At 41.7% G+C, this 21414-nt stretch overlaps 1 protein-coding gene across 1 annotated transcript in view; it reads right to left on the reverse strand.

The window, feature by feature from the left end:
* Positions 1 to 21414, reverse strand: part of cstpp1 (centriolar satellite-associated tubulin polyglutamylase complex regulator 1) — a 458657-nt gene that overhangs the window by 312176 nt on the left and 125067 nt on the right. Inside the window, exon 2 of the mRNA XM_068046902.1 lies at positions 19455 to 19557. Within this exon, the coding sequence (XP_067903003.1) occupies positions 19455 to 19557 (103 nt within the window). The remainder of the gene's footprint in view (positions 1 to 19454; positions 19558 to 21414) is intronic.

Below are 21414 nucleotides of genomic sequence, written 5' to 3' on the forward strand. Positions count from 1 at the left end.
ATTTTGCAGCTGTTTCAAATAGCATTCACCAGACCTAAATTTTGCCCCGGGTTTGTGTTGCTACAGGTTTGTAACTGCAGTTTCCCATCCCTTAAGCTGAGTGAGTAATGCTTTCCAGGCCCTTTAAATATGATAAACAAAATGTGGCCAAATTCAGCTGCAGTTAAATCAGGCCCTTATGAAAAGCACACCGACTGACTTATGCTCAGCAAGTAGAGGAGGTTGTGTGAGGCAGAGGAAGAGTGTGGAAAAATGGCAGGGCGGGGTAGGGGGATGGCAGTGTTTCCATTGTATTTGCCCAGAACACAGTTAGATTTTGAGAAATCTGACAGCTGTTAATTCAACAAACACAAGTCGACCTCTATTTTCAATTATCAATTATCAATTTTGATTTTACTGTTGTTGTGATTCAAATTGGTTCTCACCACACAAGCATTGGCTATGCAGAAAATTCCATGTCCTGCTTGAAGATTTCAAACTGACAAGTTGATTTTAACTGTATTGAGAAAGATTGTGTGTTTTTGACATTGTGAAATGGTATTCTGTATTTGAAAATACAGAAAAGTCCACTTAACATTTCAAGCTGCTTCACAGTACATGCAATCAGATTCTGGCTGTGCAAACTGTCCTGGCTACATCTGAATCTCATTGAAAATTTGAAATTCTGTGGATAGAAAAAATGTCACAGCAGGTTAGGTCATGAGCATGAAATGTGCATAACATAACTACTAAAATATGCACCTATATGGCAAGTGGCAGCTGAAATGTGAACTGCCAATACAGACAGCATGGCGCACATAAAATCAGACTAATGTGCAGAACACGTATCTATTTCCTATTAACAGAAGGCAAACAGAATCAGGTCTGCACTGAAAATGAGTTAGAAATGGATACTGTCCTGTATATTCCTTTTATGTTTAACTGCTTTCTAGACTACTTCTCTCTCTACACTTTCTCTTTGTCTGCATCATTAATTTAAGGCAACTTATTTTGTGGCTTCAGAGATCCAGTAGCATTCCTTATCACTTTCAAAACACACAGAGCAACTTTTGCTCTTCTGAACGTCCATTTTTACTAAATGTTCCAGTCATTATTAAGCGCACAACTTGAACAGAGAAAAATGGATACCCAGCACTGTCTACAAGGTAGCGATCTTGTTGAGGAGTTCAGATGGCACACAAATTCCAACAGAAAAACTCTACCAGTTTTTACAAACATTACTTGAACTCTGAGATTACAACCATGATCTAGCTTACATTTACTCGGCACTTTTGGTAAGTAATACGGCATTTAATTTGTTCTGGCATAACAGTGGCAGAAATGTTTAGTTGAAAGCTTTCAGTTTTACTAACTCATAATAACTTCCCTGATATGAACAATCCGAGTATACTGGAACTAGACAGAAAATATTTTGGAGAAATAGTTTTAAAAATGAGCAATATCTTAATAAAAGTTTGCATTGGTCTGCATGCACATGTGAATCATCTGACCCACCAAAGCCACCCCCCACCCCCAGTGACTGCCGGACCGTTCCCACAGGTTGCCAGCTGTGGCCTTCTGCTGCCATATGCCCACTCCCACCTGCTGCTCAGGTAGTCAGTTTTTTTTCTGCCACTCCATCATTGATGGCAGAGCCTTCAGCTTCTCTGCACTACTCTCTGGAACTAAATGCCTCTGACCCTCTTCTTCACTCCCTGCTTTACAATCCTACCTAAAACCAGTCTCTTTGACCAACATCAATTGCTGCTTTTTAACTCCTCCACAAAGATCAAGCATGTCTTTTCCCTTGGTGAAGCATATATTTCTTAAGTTACAGCTGCTACATCAATGCAAATCTAGTGCGTGGTGGAACCAGTACAGCAGGAATTGGAAATGGGGAATATCTCAGATATATCATACAACAGGCTATCTGGCAGGGTTTATTTCATATTTTGAGGGGTGATGTGTTTTTATTTTTAATTCTGTGCTCATCAAGTTGAGGTATTTTACTGTTGGGAAATGGAGCTCTTCCCATTTCATGCATCAAGAAATCACAAGTCATGCACAAACCAGCAAACTGCAGGATAAATCTCCCTCTCAGTGTCCACAGGACTGTCACTGACCTCATCTGCTCTGGAGATCTTCCCTCTACAGCCTCCAACCTCATAGTCCTGCAACCCTGGACAGCCCACTTCTACCTCCTTCCTAAAATCCATAAACAGGACTGTTCTGGCAGACCCCTCATTTCAGCTTGTTCCTGCCCCACTGAACTTATTTCTTCCTATCTTGACTGTATCTTTTCTCCGCTGGTCCAGTCTCTTCCCACCTCCATCCGTGACTCTTCTGATGCCCTAAGTCATTTTGACAATTTCCAGTTTCCTGGCCCTAACCGCCGCCTCTTCACTATGGACATCCAATCTCTCTACACCTCCATCCCCCACCAGGGCTCCCTGCTTCTTCCTTGAACAGAGGCCCAAACAGTCCCCATCCACCACCACCCTCCTCCGCCTGGCTGAACTTGTTCTCACATTGAACAACTTCTCCTTCAACTCCACTCACTTCCTTCAAGTAAAAGGTGCTGCTAGGGGTACCCGCATGGGTCCTAGTTATGTCTGTCATTTTGTGGAATATGTCGAACATTCCTTGTCCAGCCCTACTCAGGCCCCCTCCCCCAACTCTTTTTCCGGTACATTGATGACTGTATTGGTACCGTTTCCTACTCCCGCCCCGAACTGGAAAACTTTATCAACTTTGCTTCCAATTTCCACCCTTCTCTCACCTTTACATGGTCCATCTCCGACACTTCCCTTCCCTTCCTTGACTTCTCTGTCTCCATCTCTGGAGATAGGCTGTCTACTAATATTCATTATAATACCATCGACTCCCACAGCTACCTCGACTACACTTCTTCACACCCTGCCTCTTGTACGGACTCCATTCCATTCACCCAGTTTCTCTGTCTCCGATGCATCTGCTCTGATGATGCAACTTTCCACAACAGCGCCTCTGATGTGTCTTCGTTTTTCCTCAACCGAGGATTCCCCCCTACTGTGGTTGACAGGACCCTCAACCATGTCCAGCCCATTTCCTGCACCTGTGCCCTCACCCCTTCCCCTCCCTTCCAGAACTGCGACAGGGTTCCTCTTGTCCTCACTTTCCACCCCACCAGCCTCCACATCCAAAGGATCATCCTCTGCCAATTCCGCCACATCCAGCGTGTTGCCACTACCAAACGCATCTTCCCCTCCCCTGTCAGCATTCCGAAGGGATCATTCCCTCCGCGACACCCTGGTCCACTCCATTACCCCAACACCTCGTCCCCTTCCCACAGCACCTTCCCATGCAATCGCAGGAGGTGCAATACCTGCCCCTTTACCTCCTCTCTCCTCACTATCCAATGCCCCAAACACTCCTTTCAGGTGAAGCAGCGATTTACTTGTACTTCTTTCAATATAGTATACTGCATTCGCTGTTCACAATGCGGTCTCCTCTACATTGGGAAGACCAATTGAGCAGATTGGGTGACCGCTTTGCAGAACATCTCCGCTTAGTCCAAACACAAGACCCCAAGCTTCCTGTCGCTTGCCGTTTCAATACACCCCTTTGCTCTCATGCCCACATCTCTGTCCTGGGTTTGCTGCAGTGTTCCCGTGAACATCAACGCAAGCTCGAGGAACAGCACCTCATTTACCGATTAGGCATGCTACACCCTACCGAACTGAACATTGAGTTCAATAATTTCAAAGCATGACTGGCCTCCCTTTTTACTTTTAGTTTTATTTTTATTTTAGTTTGTTTCATCATTCAATTTTTTTCACCATGATTTTTTTCATGTTTGTGCTTTTGGCTAGGGCTTTCATTATTCTGTCATTTAACACCCTCTCTGCACTAACGCTTTATCTTTCATTACACCATGAACACACTCTCTTTGCCTTTGCTCCTTCATCTCCTTGTCAGTTATTCTCTGTGACCCGCTGTCCTATCAACACCTCTTTTGTTCTCTTTTGCCCCACCCTCGCTTTATTTGCTTAAAACCTATTACATTTCTAACCATTGCCAGTTCTGATGAAAGGTCACTGACCTGAAACATTAACTCTGTTGCTCACTTCACAGATGCTGCTAAACCTGCTGAGTATTTCCAGCACTTTTTGGTTTTAAATCTCCCTCTCCTTTGCCTCAATAATCTCTCAGACCCAACCATAGAAAAACATCATAACTGCACCAATGTGACCCTTTTTTTTTACATTTTCCACACAAGCCCCATGGGACTGTTCTGAATAATAGTGCCAATTAATGATGACAACTGAATTACGGGCAATTTTGCATTGTAGGCTGATGACTCTTAGAATCTGGATTGAGACTGCTCAAACTTCATTTACATAGAACTCTTACAGCCAGCAGACTTTCATCGCATCAGTCTGTGGATTTCAACTGAAGCACAGAGCAGAAAAGCAGTGCCTGAACCAAATTTTCTCAAATCTTGCAGAAATGGTCCAACCATGGAAAATGCTTTATTAATCCGGATACGCTTTTATCTACACTCTGTTATTTCAAATAATGTGCATTTTTTAGATTAAGTAAATTCAATGAGTGTATAAAAAAGCAGTTATAGTGCTGTATTCTTTTACAACATTTATTTTCTACGTTAAGAATGCATCAACTAAACTTCATCACCCTTTATCTCTGCGTATTAGAAACAACGAGAAGCATCATAAAAAATCGCCCTTTTCACTTCCGACACCCAACTACTACTGTTTAACCTTTCACCTCCTGGCTGCTGGAACAATGGAAAGATCTGTTGGTCCATGAAATTGTTTCCTCCTAATCAGGCTTACTTCCGAAAACATGCAAAACATATGCACTAACAAACACTGAGCACTTCAGAGATGTGTAGAGAATAACTTACACCAGTAATTAGTCCTTTACTGAGCTTACTTCTGGCTCAGAATCAGCATCTTTTTGAAAATTGCCATGTACTTTTTTTTTTAAAAACTCATCTGTACTTTAACAAACTATTTAAAATTGAATTGTGCTCACAGCTAAGTATCAGAATATATTTAAAAGTTTACGGCCACAAAATTTGGCTATGTAGCACTGCTGGAGCCAATGTTACAAATGTTTGAAGATCTCAAAATGGCATTTGCAGCACTTCCGTTGCAAACCGCATAATGGCCCATGCTGATAACGGCGTTAGCGTGGGCATGTTGTGTGTGCGCCAGATGCTTATGCAGTGTGCAGATCATGACGTCAAACAGCCTCTTAGGCTGATTTCACACATGTTCTGCACAATTGGACCATGCAGGTCCTTTACTAACTACTCACAGCTGAACATGCATTTAGCTGCAAGAGGGATCCCCCAGTTGCGCTATTTAAAGGGCCAGTTATCCAACTTGCAGGTGAGGTGCTTTAGACTGACTGCTGCCCGTGCAAAGTTTTTGAAAGTACCGTGCTGTGTTCTTGGAAAGATTCTGGTGATTGCTGAATTTGGGAGTGTTGCTGCATTTTGACAGGGAGGTCTGAGGAATTTTGTGACCTGTTCACAGAAAGGCTGCTATATTTATGGGCTGTAATTGCATTTCCTCTGAGTCTGCAACATGAGAGGGTAATAGAACTGAGGTTGGAGAGGGGGGAAGCTCTGTGCAGAGGGAGGAGGAGAAGGGTTCTCTACAGAAGGCCCTACCCACCAAGGGTTTTCAGGGAGCACTTCTCCCATCTTCGCCTCAGGCAGGAGCAATGCCTGAAGCACCTGCTACCTCCTTGAGCAGGACCTGCAGCCTCACAGCAGGGCGAGGACAGCACTGCCAATGGCCATCAAGGTCACCATCGCCCTCAACTTCTATGCAACCAGATCCTTCCAGGCAGGAGCAGGCAACAATGTGAACACATCCCAGTTCGCTGTCCACCACAGCATCTGAGAGGTGACAAAGGTTCTGTACTAGAGGAGAGAAGACATCGTTTCTCACTAACCAGACAAAAGCAGGATGAGGGGACACATGGTTTTGCCAGGGCAGCAGAATTCCCAAAGGTGCAAGGAACCATTGACAGCACGCATGTGGCTCTGTGGGCCCCACATGTAAATGGGTAGAGGTACAGGAATCGCAAAGGTTTCCACTCCAATAATGTGCATTGACATGCAGCCATACTCAAGTCATCAGGTCGGTGAATGCCTGCTAACCTGGCACAGGCACAATGCCTTCATCCTGAGGCAGTCAGCTGTTCACGCCATCGTTGGACCATCAGGAAGAACCAGAGGCTGGCTGCCCTACCCCCTGGATACATTACTGATGACTTGCTTCCACCACCCAACCACACAAGGACAACGGGCTGACAGCAAGAACCAGGAATATGGTGAAGGAGACCATTGGGATTCGGCAAGCAATGGTTCACTGGACCACTTGGGGGAGCCTTACAATAATTGCTGGAGCATGTCTCCAAGTTCAAGGTGGTCTGCTGCATCCTGCACATCTTTGCTATTATGAGGGCACAACTATTGCCACCAGGCATACAGACGCCACCTTTGGGAAGGGAAGAGGAGGAAATGGAGAAGGCATTTGGGATCCCTGCACTCCAGGCGTGCACTGAGACCTGGGTTCCCTTAGGACGACATCCCATTACCACTACTGCTCCACAATTCCCCACCTTCCCGTCCATTTGCGATGTCCCATCACAGTGTCCTCTTGACCAAAAGTCCTGCAATAAAATCCAGCAACAAAAACCTTACCATAACAATCTTATCCAACAACACATGCAATAATGCAAAAAAATGAACTATTCACCTTTGTGCATCCTATTAGTGCCTATCTTGCAGGTGCCTTTGCATAACCTAGTATTCCTATGCACTGCTACCCTAGTGGATGCAGCATGGTTGGTGGAAGACTACTGACTTTCAGTGGGGAGACTACAGTCAGCCTTGCAGACTGCCGTTGTGGAGTTCTGTGACTTGAGCAGCTGGCTTTAGACGGCATAATCTCAGCATGGGAGGCAGCAGTCTGGGCTAGCCTGTGAGGAGACAACAGAGAGGGTACTCGTGGAGTGGCAGTGACGGAAACACAAAAGCTGTCATCCTGACATAGGACAGAGATTTGTGTTCCATGTAGCCACTTGCACTCCCTAATGATTTGATGGAGGACATTTTGCTGGACTGCTGTGTGAGGCTTTGTGACGCTTTGAGCACTGATGTCTGCAGCTGTGATGGCAGCAGTCTGAGCCTGTATGGCAGCAAGCATGGATCTGACCTCTGTCTGAGCTTCCATTGCATCACTGAGAGGTTGGATGCCTTCCAGCTGTGCTGCAGTGAAAGCTAAGACAGCGTCCGCTAGACGCTGCATCACGGCTGGCTCTGGAAGTGCTGTGATGGAGCTGGCCACTACTTTCATGCTGAAAAGCATGGGCTCCAAGCTCTGCCCGATGCTCCTAGCCACGTTGAAGCAGGACTCCTCCATGCTCCTCGACAGGTCTGCCAATGCACTAAGTATGGTGTGCGTACTCATCAGCATTTTCCTGTAGGCTGCACCATTGAAGTCCTCATCTGAGGCTGTGTTGCAGAACTCCTCTGCAACCTCAACCTCTGGAACATGAACTATCCTTTATCCCTATCCTGGCTGCAGCCCACTCATGCCTAATGACTCCTATGTGCAAATCCCATCTCTATAATACCCTCTAAGGCATCTGAGTTGGTGGCTACGAGTGTCAGATCAAGTGACAGTTTCTCCCTCAGAGATCTGTAATAACTATTGCCCTTCCTCATGAGGCTGCACTGGCTGGCCAAGTATTTGAAAGCAGACACCAGAAGGGGAAGGGAAGGGCCACCTTTCCCTGCAAATGAGAGGGAAGAATGTCAGTGAGTGTGTTGCATTGTGTTTGGGTGATGTGTCTGGCAGAGCTGAATAGCTGGAGGAATGTGGAAGCAGTAAGAGGCGGTTGTGAGGTTGCTGCCATTGGTGGGTGTGTGAGGGTGAGTTGGAACATCTGAAAGATAGACCCGAGTCCTGATTGCTAGGGAGGGTTGATGGGTGAGTGATGGGAGGGGAGTGCATTGCACAGCATGAGAGGTTAGTGGTTTGCAGGGTAGGAAACATCATGTGAAGATGCATTCACTGACCTTGACCACCTGCATGTGGTCATAGAACCGCTTATGCACTGTTGCTAAGTCTGCGGAGACTCTGGGAATTGACCTCCCTGGCCACCTGCTCCCATTCCCTTCTGAGGTGTTTTCCCAGGGCCTCCTTGCCTGTGCGGAAACATGGTCTCTCCCCTCCCGTTGGCCTGGACTAAGGCCTCCAGTGCTGCATCCAAGAACCTGGGAGCCCTCTGTCTTCCCTGTTGCTTCATTTGGGGTGCTTCTCCTTATAGCCAAATCCTCCAGAGACAATCAGCAGCAGCTGTCTTGCAATCAGTGCAGCTCCCCTTTAAGAGGGGCAAGCTCGCTTTAAGAGGTACAGGCTAGCTGGAACACAGGCTAGCTATGCAAACTGCTTGTGCCCCTTTTGAGCATTTAGTCAGCCAGCAGTGTGGGTCGTGCTCGGCTAAATGGTACAGTCATGGAAATGAGGAGGAGTACAAAGTTCGCATGCTGCTTGCCTCAACAGGACTGGGTGCAGGCTGATGGCGAATCGTGACCTCCATACCCGAAAATGGAAGCAAACCAATTCAGTTGATTCAAATTATACTTGAGTTGAAAAATATTCTAGGAGTTCATTGATTCCTGCCTTACCATATAATATTCAGTGTAGAGATTTACATTGGACCATGTCTATGCTTCTTGCTTGATGGAATACGTATTCCTATTTCTCAATTTGTAATGGAAGTTCATTACTCCCAGGATTAGCCTTTGAGTACTTAATGTTATTTTAATTTTGAAATTTCCCAAATAATTTAACCAAAAACCTTGTGAATAGCGATAAATAAAACTGAAGGGAAACTAATTTGGATAAGCACCATAAAACTATCACAGCTGTTCTGACAGCATTTTAAATTGAATTTGGATAGTCATTTTATATAAAAGAGTTGCCCTGTTTGAATGAAAGCGTATGTGGATTTTTTCACTTGCCGTCGCTTTGAACAGTGTTCGTTTATTTTCAATTTAGCACAAAATGTGTATTTGGAGACAGCAAGATTACAAACCCTCAATCTGGCCAATCTTGCTGGTTTAGATGGTCAGGTATACTGATTTTTATAATGTGCACTGAAATTACAATATGAAAAAATGCTGTTTGGCTCTAGTAGTCAGTGTTGGGTGTTTTTTCTCCACACTAGCAATAGTCCTAATCTAAGTATGTACTCTGTTCACATATCCTTTCATGACCTTATTTCTTCACCACCCATCTAACCTATTTTTACCTGTTGCTATGGCTGTGCTCACTTGCTGCCTGTGATGCTATAAACATGTTGCCATAATTAGAAAGGACCACAGCTTTATCAAAGAACACAAAGCATCCTACACAGCTCAGGCCAGAAGTAGTGGGATTACATAAAGGATTAGTGCTGAGTTTACCTTATTCTCTCTGGTGTGTGAATATTGTGCAAGGACAATTGCATACAAATTAGACCCAATCAATCCATGTTGATCCATACACGAACAGCAGTCTTAATTCCATAAAACTGTTTTGTTCTTATATCTCCTTATCCCCTTTCATTCAACAACATTTCTCATTTTCTCTTAAATGTTGACATGCTAAGTGCTTCAATTCCTAATTCCAGTAGAGCATCCCACAGCCTCACAACCATACCATATATAGCAGTGAGCCTACTTTGTACCATGCATTATCAGGAAAATGAGGAAGGAGACTCTGGGTGAGGAGGTGGAAAGAGGCAAATATAACAGTTCACTGAACTGGTCCAGTTGCAAGACAGCACCACTGGCAGAAAACATCCACCCAATCTCCAGATGGCTCAGCTGAGACCAAGAAGTATGGAACATGTAGACCAAACCCATTAGCAGAAGGACAATTCATTACAGCACAATCCTTGTCTCTCCACAGAATGAATAACGTCATTTTCTCAACAACCTTCAAAGAAAATTCATCATAATGAGTTTTTCTATCATAAGCATCATATTTCCAAATAGAACAATTCCCTGAAATAGGCAAACTTGTAAAAAGCTTGAAAGAGAATTTCTGTAAAGCTAAATCAACCAAAATTAGAAATAATAAATGTTTTAAAAAGAGTGAAATAGCTATCAGTTTAATACAAATCTCAGCTTATACAGGGGTTCAATAATTTTAGTCCAGAGCAGTTTCTGCTTTTTTATCCATTTTGCTACCAATGGGAACTATCAACTTATTTATTTCTATTTACTGCGGTGTTGCTTCGCCAATATCTGATCTAATGTTTACAGTTTCTCTTAATAAAAACATTACTGGTTTTCAATTTTCCACTTCACACATCATTTAAAAAGTACAAAGTCACTTATATAACAGGCCAGATTTCATACGTTGTTTGGGAAACATAATTGGATTTCATACTGACTTGTGGTTGTTTTGATGACAGTAATGGGACTGTTTGTTTCTTAGCAATTTAATGCAAAGCAGACAGTAGTAATGAGTGGGTGTTTTTCAGACTGGAGGGAAATATACAGTAGAGTCACTCGGGGTCAATATTAAGATCACTGATCTTTTTGATTTATATTAATGACCTGGACTTGGGTATAGGAGGCATATTTTCAAAGTCTGCAGATGACACAAAACTCAGAAATGTAGTCAACAGTGAGAAGGATAGTGACAGACTACAGGTGGACACAGACTGGTGAAATAGGCAGACACATGGCAGATGCAATTTAACACAGAGAAATGTGAAGTGATGCATTTTGGAAGTGTTATGGACAGGTGGGTGATGGTGTGGCTGGATTCCACTGTTCACCTCTCAATTCACCACAGACAGTGTTTTTGTTTAAATTAGTGTTTCAGCCTCCCTGTTCTGTTGGCCAAATAAACAATGATAGGCTTTTTCATAGGTTTAAAACGGAAGGTTAAATATTTATTGAACAATATCCATCACCCAAAATGATCGCAACACCATGTATGCATTCACTCTCACAAGCACACTCAAGAAGCGATAGATAGAAGGTAAAGGTAAGAGTTCAAGGTGTAAAAGTCTGTTTTTTTTCAGGAAAACCTGAGATCCTCTTGGAAGATGGGTTTTAAAGTTGCAGGCCTGTTTGCTGGTTGTCTTATTTCGCTGGGTTGCTGAAGACTTCTCTGGCAGTTCACTTCAGTTTGAAGACGGTGCTGATATTCTTAGTTCAGATTTCATAGGTGGAGGAGTTGTTTCAAAGGTACTCTCTTTTCTCTGCTGCAGTTTGCTTTCAACTTGTTTCCGCAGGGTTCAAATGTGTTAGCTGGAACTGGTCTCTCTGTTTCTCTCAGCCTTGTGTTGGAATTCAAGATGGCTTTTGATGTTGGCCGTCTGGCTGGAGAGACCAGACTGCTGTTGATAACTTGATGACTGAACTGGAAAGATTCCTTTGTTCTTCAAAACAATTACCTTTAAAGATGAAAGCAAAATACAGCAGATGCTGGAAATCTGAAATAAAAACAGAAAGTGCTGGAAATACTCAGCAGACCAGGCATACAGAAGTAGAGTTAACATTTCAGGTCTGTGACCTTTCATCAGAACTGTTCTGATGAAAGGTCACAGGCCTGAAACATTGACTCTGCTTCTCTCTCCACAGATGCTATCTGATCTGCTGAGTATTTTCAGCACTTTCTGTTTCTACCTTTAAAGATGAACTCATAAGTGTTAGTTTTGCCCATGTTGGGGGGGGGGTGCCCCCCCCCCACCCCGCCTACAACTCAATTTTTGCACCCCCCCCCGCCCCACTACCGTAAGATTCCAGCCAATGTTGCAGTATACACAATGCATATGTTGTAAGAAAAGATAAAACTGAATAGCAAGACTTGTGGACTGGATTTTACAAGCTTGCCACCGATCCCTGCAGCGAGCTTCAAAAATGGCGGTCCGCCTGTGCGAAACGGACGTCGCGCAGTCGCCGCGATATTCAGTGCTGCAGCTCATTTAAATGGCCAGGGCAGACTGCCCCTCCCAGAGGGGGCGGGCGGTCCATTCCGGCAACGCGTCAGGCACCACTGCACAGGCGCGACACCATGTTTAAAGGGCTTCAAGCCCTTCATTCCAACTTAAAGTTTTAAAGAGTTGGTTAATTAAAATTTGAAAAAATTAAATACTTGTTTCCAGCCCCCTCCCACAACCCCCCCAAATAATCACACACTCATTCCTTGCCCTCTCCCCCACCCCCTGCACAATACTTACCTTCTGTACCTGATCATTCACAGAATAAAAAAAACAAATGAGAATGACATAAAGGCTGTAGCTTATCCTTAGGGTTTATTCATAATGTCTATGATATGACACCATTTGAAGTCCTTAATTCAGATGCAATGAAAAGAGTTAATAGCATCTGGGATAACAGCAAGTGATCAAATGTTCTAAGTAGGTACATGTTCTTGTGACCTCCAGGCCTTGTGTCCTCCAGTTTACACAGGTCACTGGCACAATAATATAGGCACTCAACAGCTGTATGCAGCTAAAAGGGTCCATTAATTATATTATAAATTAGAGGTTATCAGTTTATTTCCTTTCAAAGGCATGTCCCTTCTGAAAACTTGTTTGGCCAAGGACACTGACTGTTTAATAAACAAAGCAGTAAACCAACATTTATCATCCTACTCACTGGAGTCCCTGTATACTTAGCAGTAGAATTATGTAAACTGAAATCCCTATTCCTATACATTTTCCACTTACATTCAAGTGACTTCAGTAAATGCAGAGCATTTTTGGCATTCCCACCAGAACTATATATTAGTTGTTTGCATCTAGCTATCTATTAATCACTACAGATAGACTCTGTAAACCAGAAACCAAAGTTACACAACATTCTAACCACCAGAAGAATTGGGTAGTTTTACATTTTGATCAATGAGAACTGCAACATCAAATTTAAAATCAATATTGAGCAATTCTGCCGATTTTTCTAATTCTTAAGATTTGAATTAACAACATTAACTAAATTGTATAGTAAAATTTGTACATTGGATTTGGATGTAAAGGTTCTGCTTTTTAAAGTAGGTTAGCTATTCATATACTTGTTTAAATCCTATCGCTATGAAAAAAATTGATGTTTTCTTTCAAGGTTGTGAAATATAAACAAAGCAGAACGTTATGAGGTTTATACTTTTCTTTAAGAAATGCTAAATTTGCTCATGCAATGATGCCCAGTATTGCTGTTCTGTACAGTTCATGTGCAACTGACTGCTTGGTTGAACTATTTTGAATGGATTTAGACTTATAATCACTGCAGATGTTTAAGAGATGCAGATCGTGAAAACTGAATAGATATTTCAGCACTGAGTATGTTAACCTTAACAGTTTAAGACTCATCAGAAAACAACATACAAATGATTTTTTTTTGCAAAAATATATGTTCATTCAATAAATGTTATCTTTTAAAATGGTTCTTCATAATGTTACAGTCATGTGTTGCAGCTGTGGGGTGCTAATCTGATAGAGGACACCTGGAATGCTAGGTGCTGAAAGCATTGTTAAAGAGGTTATATAATATGGCAAAAGAAAAACTTGTGGAACAGAAACAATAGTATCAATTTAAGGTTGGGTAAAACAATGTGGCAGGAGTAAATGGAATTTCATGGCAATATCTTGGACAGTTTCAAAGAAGCCCTGTCACCCTGGATTATGAATTCAGTCCTTGGTATAGGGTGCAAAATGACAAAATTCGAATCAGGGATGAGAAACTACCAACTGAGCCAAGACAACAAAGTTATTTTAGACATATTAGCAGCTTTATTAAAGTAGGGAACAGAAGAATTTAATAAAAATGCTTTAACCAATTTGTTAACAACAGGCTTCGAAATACAAAAATAAGGAGGTTTTGCTTCAGTTATACAGGACATTGGTGAGACCACATCAGGAGTACTGTATACAGTATTGGTCTCCTTATTTAAGGAGGATGTAAATGCAATGGAAGCAGTTCAGAGAAGGTTTACTAGACTAATACCTGCAATGGGCAGGTTGTCTTATGAGGAAAGGTTAGACATGCTAGGCTTGTATTCACTGGAGTTTAGAAGAGTAAGAGACGACTTGATTAAAACATATAAGATCCTGAGGGGTCTTGACAGGTTGGATGTCGAAAGGATGTTTCCTCTTGTGGGAGAATCTAGAATTAGGGGTCAATGTTTAAAAATAAGGGGTTGCCCATTTAAGACAGAGATTAGGAGAAATTGTTTCTCTCAGAGGTCGTGAGTCTTTCTTCCTCAACAGGCAGTGGAAGCAGAGTCTTTAAATATTTTTAAGACAGAGTTAGATAGATTCTTGATAAGCAAGGGGGTGAAAGGTTACTGGGAGTAGGCAGGAATGTGGAGTCGAGGTTACAATCAGATCAGCCATGATTTTATGAGAGGCGGAGCAGGCTCGAGGGTCCGATTTGGGGGGTGGGGGGGCACGGTGCGGTCTACTCCTGCTCCTACTTCGTAAGTTCTTATGTTCATGAAAGAATTTCTTCTTATTTTCTTGTCCAAATAATTTACACACAAATGCAACCAATAATCATATCCAGACTCAGCCTCCATGGAAACACTGGCACCGGATCCCCACAGAATCTAGCGGTAACTCCTCACACACACATACACACACGACCGCTCACAAATGCATGCACTACAATAACAGCCTGATAAGACTACTTTTTCTTAGTCAGGGCACAATTTTTGTTGAAAGTTTCTGACTGCTGTTCACACCAACTTAAGTAAAAACAATTATCTCACATTATAACATTATATATAAACAGCGGGTTGCAGTTGCTCACCTTAAGTTGATGGTTAGGGCTATGCAATTGTATCATTCATAGTGATAGGGAAAAACTTCAAGTAAAACTATAGGCTCGATTGTTTAAATATGTAGTTTTCACTATTCAAGTGTGAAGCCAGATTATGGCAACAGTAATAACACTTGCATTTATATCCCAATAGCTCCTCATAACCATTCCCCATCCGACCTTCACTATCTCCTCCATTCTATATTGCCTCTCACCCTCAACATTTTTTTCTACCAACTCCAGCCTTTTGTGAATCCACCTCCTCCTTTAAAAATGCATCTAAAACTCATCTTTTCAACCAAACTTTTGGTCACCCCTCATTCTCTCCTGTCCTGGACCGGCATCCATTTTGCATATGCATGGCTAAATTTGTACATGTTAAAGGCACCTAAAACCAATAGTTGTTGTTCTTATATAGTGCTTTCAATGTAAGATAATCCGCAGTGATTTATCGAGCAAACAAGCAAAAATATGATGACTAAAGATAAATAAACAAATGCTGAGCCACTGTGAGAGATTTAGGAGAGATTCCCCAAGGCTTCATTAAAAAGATAAGCTTCTAAAGGTGGAGAATATTAAGTGATATAGTCTGGAAGAGGCTGAGGAAGGGTTGAGACCAGACAGTGAAAGGATTTGGAATTGAGGACGTTAAATTCAGTACATTCCTCCTCTTGCCTTCTCTTTCCTTCTTTAAACCTATCACTTTGACCAAAGTTTTAGTCACCGCTCTTAATGTATCCTGTCATTTGACAATGCTTAATGTTTTGATAATGCTTCTGTGCAGTCCTTAAAATGTTATTGAACATGAAATGTGGTATATAAATGCAACTTCTTGTTGCATTGGAGTAGAGAGTTAATGTCAGTCTGTGAGGGTGATGAGTCTTGGGTGCCTCCATGTAAGTACTGTTATGAGTGCTTCCTTTCTTTGGTAAATTTTGAAAATTGGTGCTTCAAAAAGAAAAGATTCCATAGAAGCTGGAACTTTGTGTGCTTTTTTAAGGGAGGTCACCAGAAGGTTTTTGGACTGAGCTTGAAAACAAACATATACTGGAAGATAATTATCCAGCAGAGGTTGTTTTTGACTTGGGAAGATGTTTACAAAAAAGTGACAGGTCAAGATTTATAGCGGTCTGGTGGATTGACTTCTGGAATGTTTTTGGTTTCACTTTGAATTGTTACAAAAGGCAGTTGGAGATGAACAGTGTTTTGAAAAGGAGTTGGAGAAAATGTGCCAAGAAGAACAAACCACCCCAACCCAGTCTGTCCAGCTGTTTGGAAAAAGCCTGCCATGTTTCCATCTCTCAAGGAGCTGAAAAGCAAGAGTAAGAAGCAGCCTGAAACTATGGCTGCATTCCTCCTGTAAGGCTTGTGTCTGAAACCTCTGTTGCTGCATTTCCTGGAAGCCTACCCAAACTGATCTTCAACATCGCCTGAAAAGAACTGTTCTGGGAGCATTTGGGACGCCAAACCAAAACAAAGGACATCTTTCCATATCTTCTTTTTCTTCTTCATGAATTATCAAGTATTTAACCCAAGTGTTTTTTTGCCTTTTATTGCAATAGAGCTCTAAAATGCAAAATCCCTTTATTTTTCCCGTTAACTGGTGTATGTGTATGCGTGTGCGTATGAGTGTGAGGGGCTAAGGTAAAAAGCGAACTTCAATATTTCAATCTGTGTGTTTATGCTTTATTTCCTTACTGGTTAACACTTGTTTTATAATAAACTGATAATTTTGCTGTTTATTAAAGAAACCTGGTTAGTGTGTTTTATTCTGGGATAAAAATAGAGTCTATGACTGATCGTATCGGTAAGTGGGAAAAATTTAAATATATATCGTGACCCTTGGAGAAGTGGAACTAGAATAAACAGTGCACTCCTCCCACCTCGGTCGTAACAGTAAAAAACCCTGATAACACACATCATCAGGGCTTGCATATCAAGATTAGTCTCTTGGCCATGGTACCAGAAGGAAAACAGAGACCATGGAACTATAAAGTAACAAGGAGTTAATACTTTCAGCAGAGGAGGAAGGAGAGAAATTGACACAGAATATTATAGAAAGAAGGGGGCTAGATAGAAGATTTTAGGAGCTTCTGATCTGTGTGGCTGGACAGAGTTACTAATGAAAATGTTCACATCTTTATTTGCATGTTACGATCTCGTTAGGGACCGCTAACTTTTAAAAAGAGAAAGTCGAATTCCCAGTTATTACTGAAAGAATTATGCCACAAGATTTCACTTTTTAAACAAAAAACTTTACTGTACAAGAGTTAACCAAAGAAAAACACTACAAACTTAACACACAATTTGAAAATACTTATAGTTTCAACAACTCAAAATCTTAACAGAACATGAAGACGTATACTTCAAACTCTAAATCTCAACAGTACATGCCCATTTGACTGTTACTTCCACCCCAAGAGTTCCCCTATATGTTACAGGGTCTTGGTGGCGTGTTCACTTCTCCTGGGACCAATCCAAAGTGTACCACAGCTCTTAGGAATTCAATTGGATTCCTTAGTTTCTCAGCTGTCATCGAGGTATGACATCTTCTGAGGATTCCCCCTCTATCTTCCACTAGGCAATCCTCCAGTTTTCTTCCAACACCTCCCGAATCTGGACTTCGCAGCTTGAGCCTGGGCCTTACTAAAAACAAAAACACCTCTGGTTGCTGATGGCCTCTTCTCCTGAGTCCAGCCGCTCTCAAATCCAACTGCTTTCCAAGAGCCAACTGCCTGACTGTGTCAGCAAGCACAGAGTAAACAAAACCCTGACCAAAGGGTTTGTTGTTGGACTAAATGTTTTGCTGCAATGTCTGTAATCCATGTCAACAGTTTGATGTGTGATGGGTACTATATGTTTTGCAGCAGCATTTATGTCTTTGTAGTTCTAAAGGGCTCTTTTCAGTCCATTAATTTCCCAGCAATTTAAGCTAAACCTGTTTTAGTGCATCATCTATTTCCATACCAATTTGGTGCACGTGGGATGTCCCAGATAGCAATTTAAGCCAATTACCTCCAACTCCAAGCATCTCTTTTATTTCAGATACCCACATGAATAATTGATATTGCTAACAATGACAAAGCAATACCTTCCATACCTTCTGGTTCCAATTCCCCAACTAACCAAGCCCACCTGTAGTTTCATGGCTCTCATCTCTCTAACTCTGTCTCTGTAAATACTCATGGAGAAACCTTTGAACTTTAAATCTTCGGTGGTCTGCAACCTTTTGAAATTCTTACAGCTACACATTTCATTCCCCAAAACTAAAAGTGACCTCTAAAATATTAATACAAACCATGAATTAGATGATCGGAACAGCATGGATGGATTTTTTAAGTTTCATATAAAATAAACTGACATTGTTAACTTGAAAATCAATATTAAACTAATATTCCCTTAATGTGAATACTCGGGATATATTGGTTCTAATTTGCACTAAAACAGGTTTAGTTTAAATTGCTGGGAAAATAATGGACTGAAAAGAGCCCTTTAGAACTACAAAGACATAAATGCTGCTGTAAAACATATAGTACCCATCACACATCAAACTGTTGACATGGATTACAGACATTGCAGCAAAACATTTAATCCAACAACAATTTGTACTTATATAGCACTTTTAATATCATAACACATGCCAAGGCACTTCACAGGAGCGTAATCAAAAAAGATTTGACACCAAGCCACGTAAAAAGATATTAGGGAGAGGACCAAAAGCTTGTTCAAAGAGGTTGGTTTTGAGGAGAACCTTAAAGGAAGAAAGAGAGGTAGAGATGGCAGAGATTTATGGAGGGAATTCCAGAGCATAGGGCCTTAGCTGCTGAAGGCACGGCCACCAATGCTGGAATGATTAAAATTGGGTATGTTCAAGAAGAATGCAAATACCTCAGAGGGTTATGGAACTGGAGTGGGTTAGAGAGAAAAGGAAGGGCGAGGCCACGGAGAGATTTGAAAACAAGGATGAGCATTTTTAAATCAAGGCATTGCTTAACCAGGAACCAATGTAGGTCAGCGGGCATAGGAATGACGGGTGAATGGGACTTGCTGCAAGTTACCACATGGGCAGCAGGGCTTTTGGATAACCTCAAGTTTACTGAGGGTAGAAGGTGGAATGCTGGCCAGGAGTGCATTGGAATAGTCAAGTCTAGAGATAACAAAGGTATGAATGAGAGTCTCAGCAGCAGATGAGCTGAGGCAGGGGCGGAATTGGGCAATGTCAGTGAGGTGGAAGTAGGTGGTTGGAGTCAAATATAACACCAAAGTTGTGAACAGACTGGTTCCGCCTCAGATAGTTACCAGGAAGAGGGATGGAGTCGGTGGCTAGGGAACAGAGTTTGTGGCGGGGACCGAAGTCAATAGCACCACTTGCAATAAAACCACACAAGAAGCAACTGACCTGGAATCTTTATATGGTAGCTATATGCCGAAAAATACATCAACAGATCATCACAAATCAGGCATGAAATTCAATTTAGCTTCAAGTTTATTAAAGAAGCCAAAGAAGATGGATTTGCTATTTCATGAAATTAACCATAATTTGATTTAAAACATTTATTCTCCACATATTGACTCATTTTAGATCACTGTGGTTCCAATAAGCAACATTACTTAAAAGTGTTTTTCTACTTACTATTCAGCGAGGAATCTGGTAATCCCAAGCTTACTGTACTCCTCCTTATATTCCAACAATTGACACACTGCATCTTCAATATACGTTAAAACATGCGTCTGGCCTGAAAGATAATTATAGCAATTAAATTAAACTAACACTTCATATTCATTGCTATGGCTAAATTTACAAAACAATTTTTGTTCTCACTAGACAAAAAAAAATCCAAGATGATTCCACTTTGCTTCTTGTCCAAGTTCTTCTTGACTGAGTCTGTGCAAGTTAGAGGAACCAGAAATAAAAACAAGAAATGCTGGAAATACTCAGCAGGTCTGGCAGCTTCTCTCTCCACTGATGCTGCTAGACCTGCTGAGTATTTCCAGAATTTCTTGTTTTTATTTCAGATTTCCAGCATCTGAAGTATTTTGCTTTTATTAGAGGAACCAGTGTTGAATTCAAGCTTGGAGTTGTGTGGTTACATGAATTAAATGTAGCTGGCAAGGAAGCATTACAACAAGAACAAGAACATCCAATCACCAGATACCAGAACTAGTGCAAAACATCTAGCAACATTTTATTTGCCCCTGTAAATGAATTCCATTTTTAAATGGCTGCCTGCAAATTCAATTTATTTACTTGTTTAAAATTAAATCACATGGCTTATTTCAGGAAAAAGCATAAGAGAATTCCACACTTCAACCCAATGGAATAGAAAACAAAGAATAATATCAAAAAGGACCACAAATACTGAAATAAAAACAGCAAATTTTGGAAATGCAAGTAAGTCAACAGCTCTAACAAGGATGGACAGATTCGAACATTTCAGGTGTGTAACCATCAGGCTACACAAGGGTACACACAAGACAATATTGGGGAAAATTTGTTTGTGTAATAGCTTATATCAAATCCCCAGGGGGCAGACAGCGCTGCCGGCCACTACCTATGGGCATTCCTTATTGATATCATTGTGGGCCGAACAAAATTTTCCCCTTTAACTTTATATATTTTCCCTTTATAGATGCTCAATAACTAGCCGTGGAAAAGAAAAAGTGATTGACACAAAAAGTACCCATTCAGAAGCCAGACTATGATGCTTTATAGTATTAGGGATTAAAAGTCAATGAATCACAGAATCGTTTCAGTGCAGAAGGAGGCCATTCGGCCCATCGTGCCCACACCATCTCTCGGAAAGAGCAATTCCCTCAGTTCCATTGCCCTGTCTTCTCCCCACAACTCTGCATTCTTTTTCATATAACTGTCTAATTCCCTTTTGAATACGTCAATTGAAACTGCCTCCATCACGTTCTCAGGCAGCACATTCCAAACCTTAACCACTCGCTGTGTGAAAAAGTTTTTCCTGATGTCACTTTTGCTTCTCTTATCAAATACTTCAAATCTGTGCCCCCTCATTCTCGATCCTTTCATGAGTGAAAACAGTTTCTCTTTATCTTCTCTGTCCAGACCCCTCATGATTTTGAATACCTCGATCAAATCACCACTCAGCCTTCTCTTCTCCCAAGAAAACAGTCCTAACTTCTCCAATCGATCTTCATAACTGAAATTCCTCATCCCTGGAACCATTCTCGTGAATCTTTTCTGTACTCTCTCCAATGCCCTCACGTCTTTCCTCAAGTGTGGCGCCCAGAATTGGGCGCAATACTCCAGCTGAGGCCGAACTAGTGTCTTATACAAGTTCAACATAACTTCTTTACTCTTGTACTCTATTCTCCTATTAACAAAGCTCAGGGTACTGTATGCTTTATTAACTGCTCTCTCAACCTGTCCTGCCATCTTCGATGACTTATGCACATATACACCTCGGTCCCTCTGCTCCTGCACCCTCTTTAGAATTGTACCCTTTATTCTATATTGTTACTCCATGTTCTTCCTACCAAAATGAATAACTTCACATTTCTCTGCATTGAACTTCATCTGCCACCTGTCTGCCCATTCCATCAACTTGTCTATGTCCTTTTGAAGT

Source organism: Heterodontus francisci, chromosome 14 (genome assembly GCF_036365525.1).
Source record: "Heterodontus francisci isolate sHetFra1 chromosome 14, sHetFra1.hap1, whole genome shotgun sequence".
Classification (NCBI taxonomy): Eukaryota; Metazoa; Chordata; class Chondrichthyes; order Heterodontiformes; family Heterodontidae; genus Heterodontus; species Heterodontus francisci.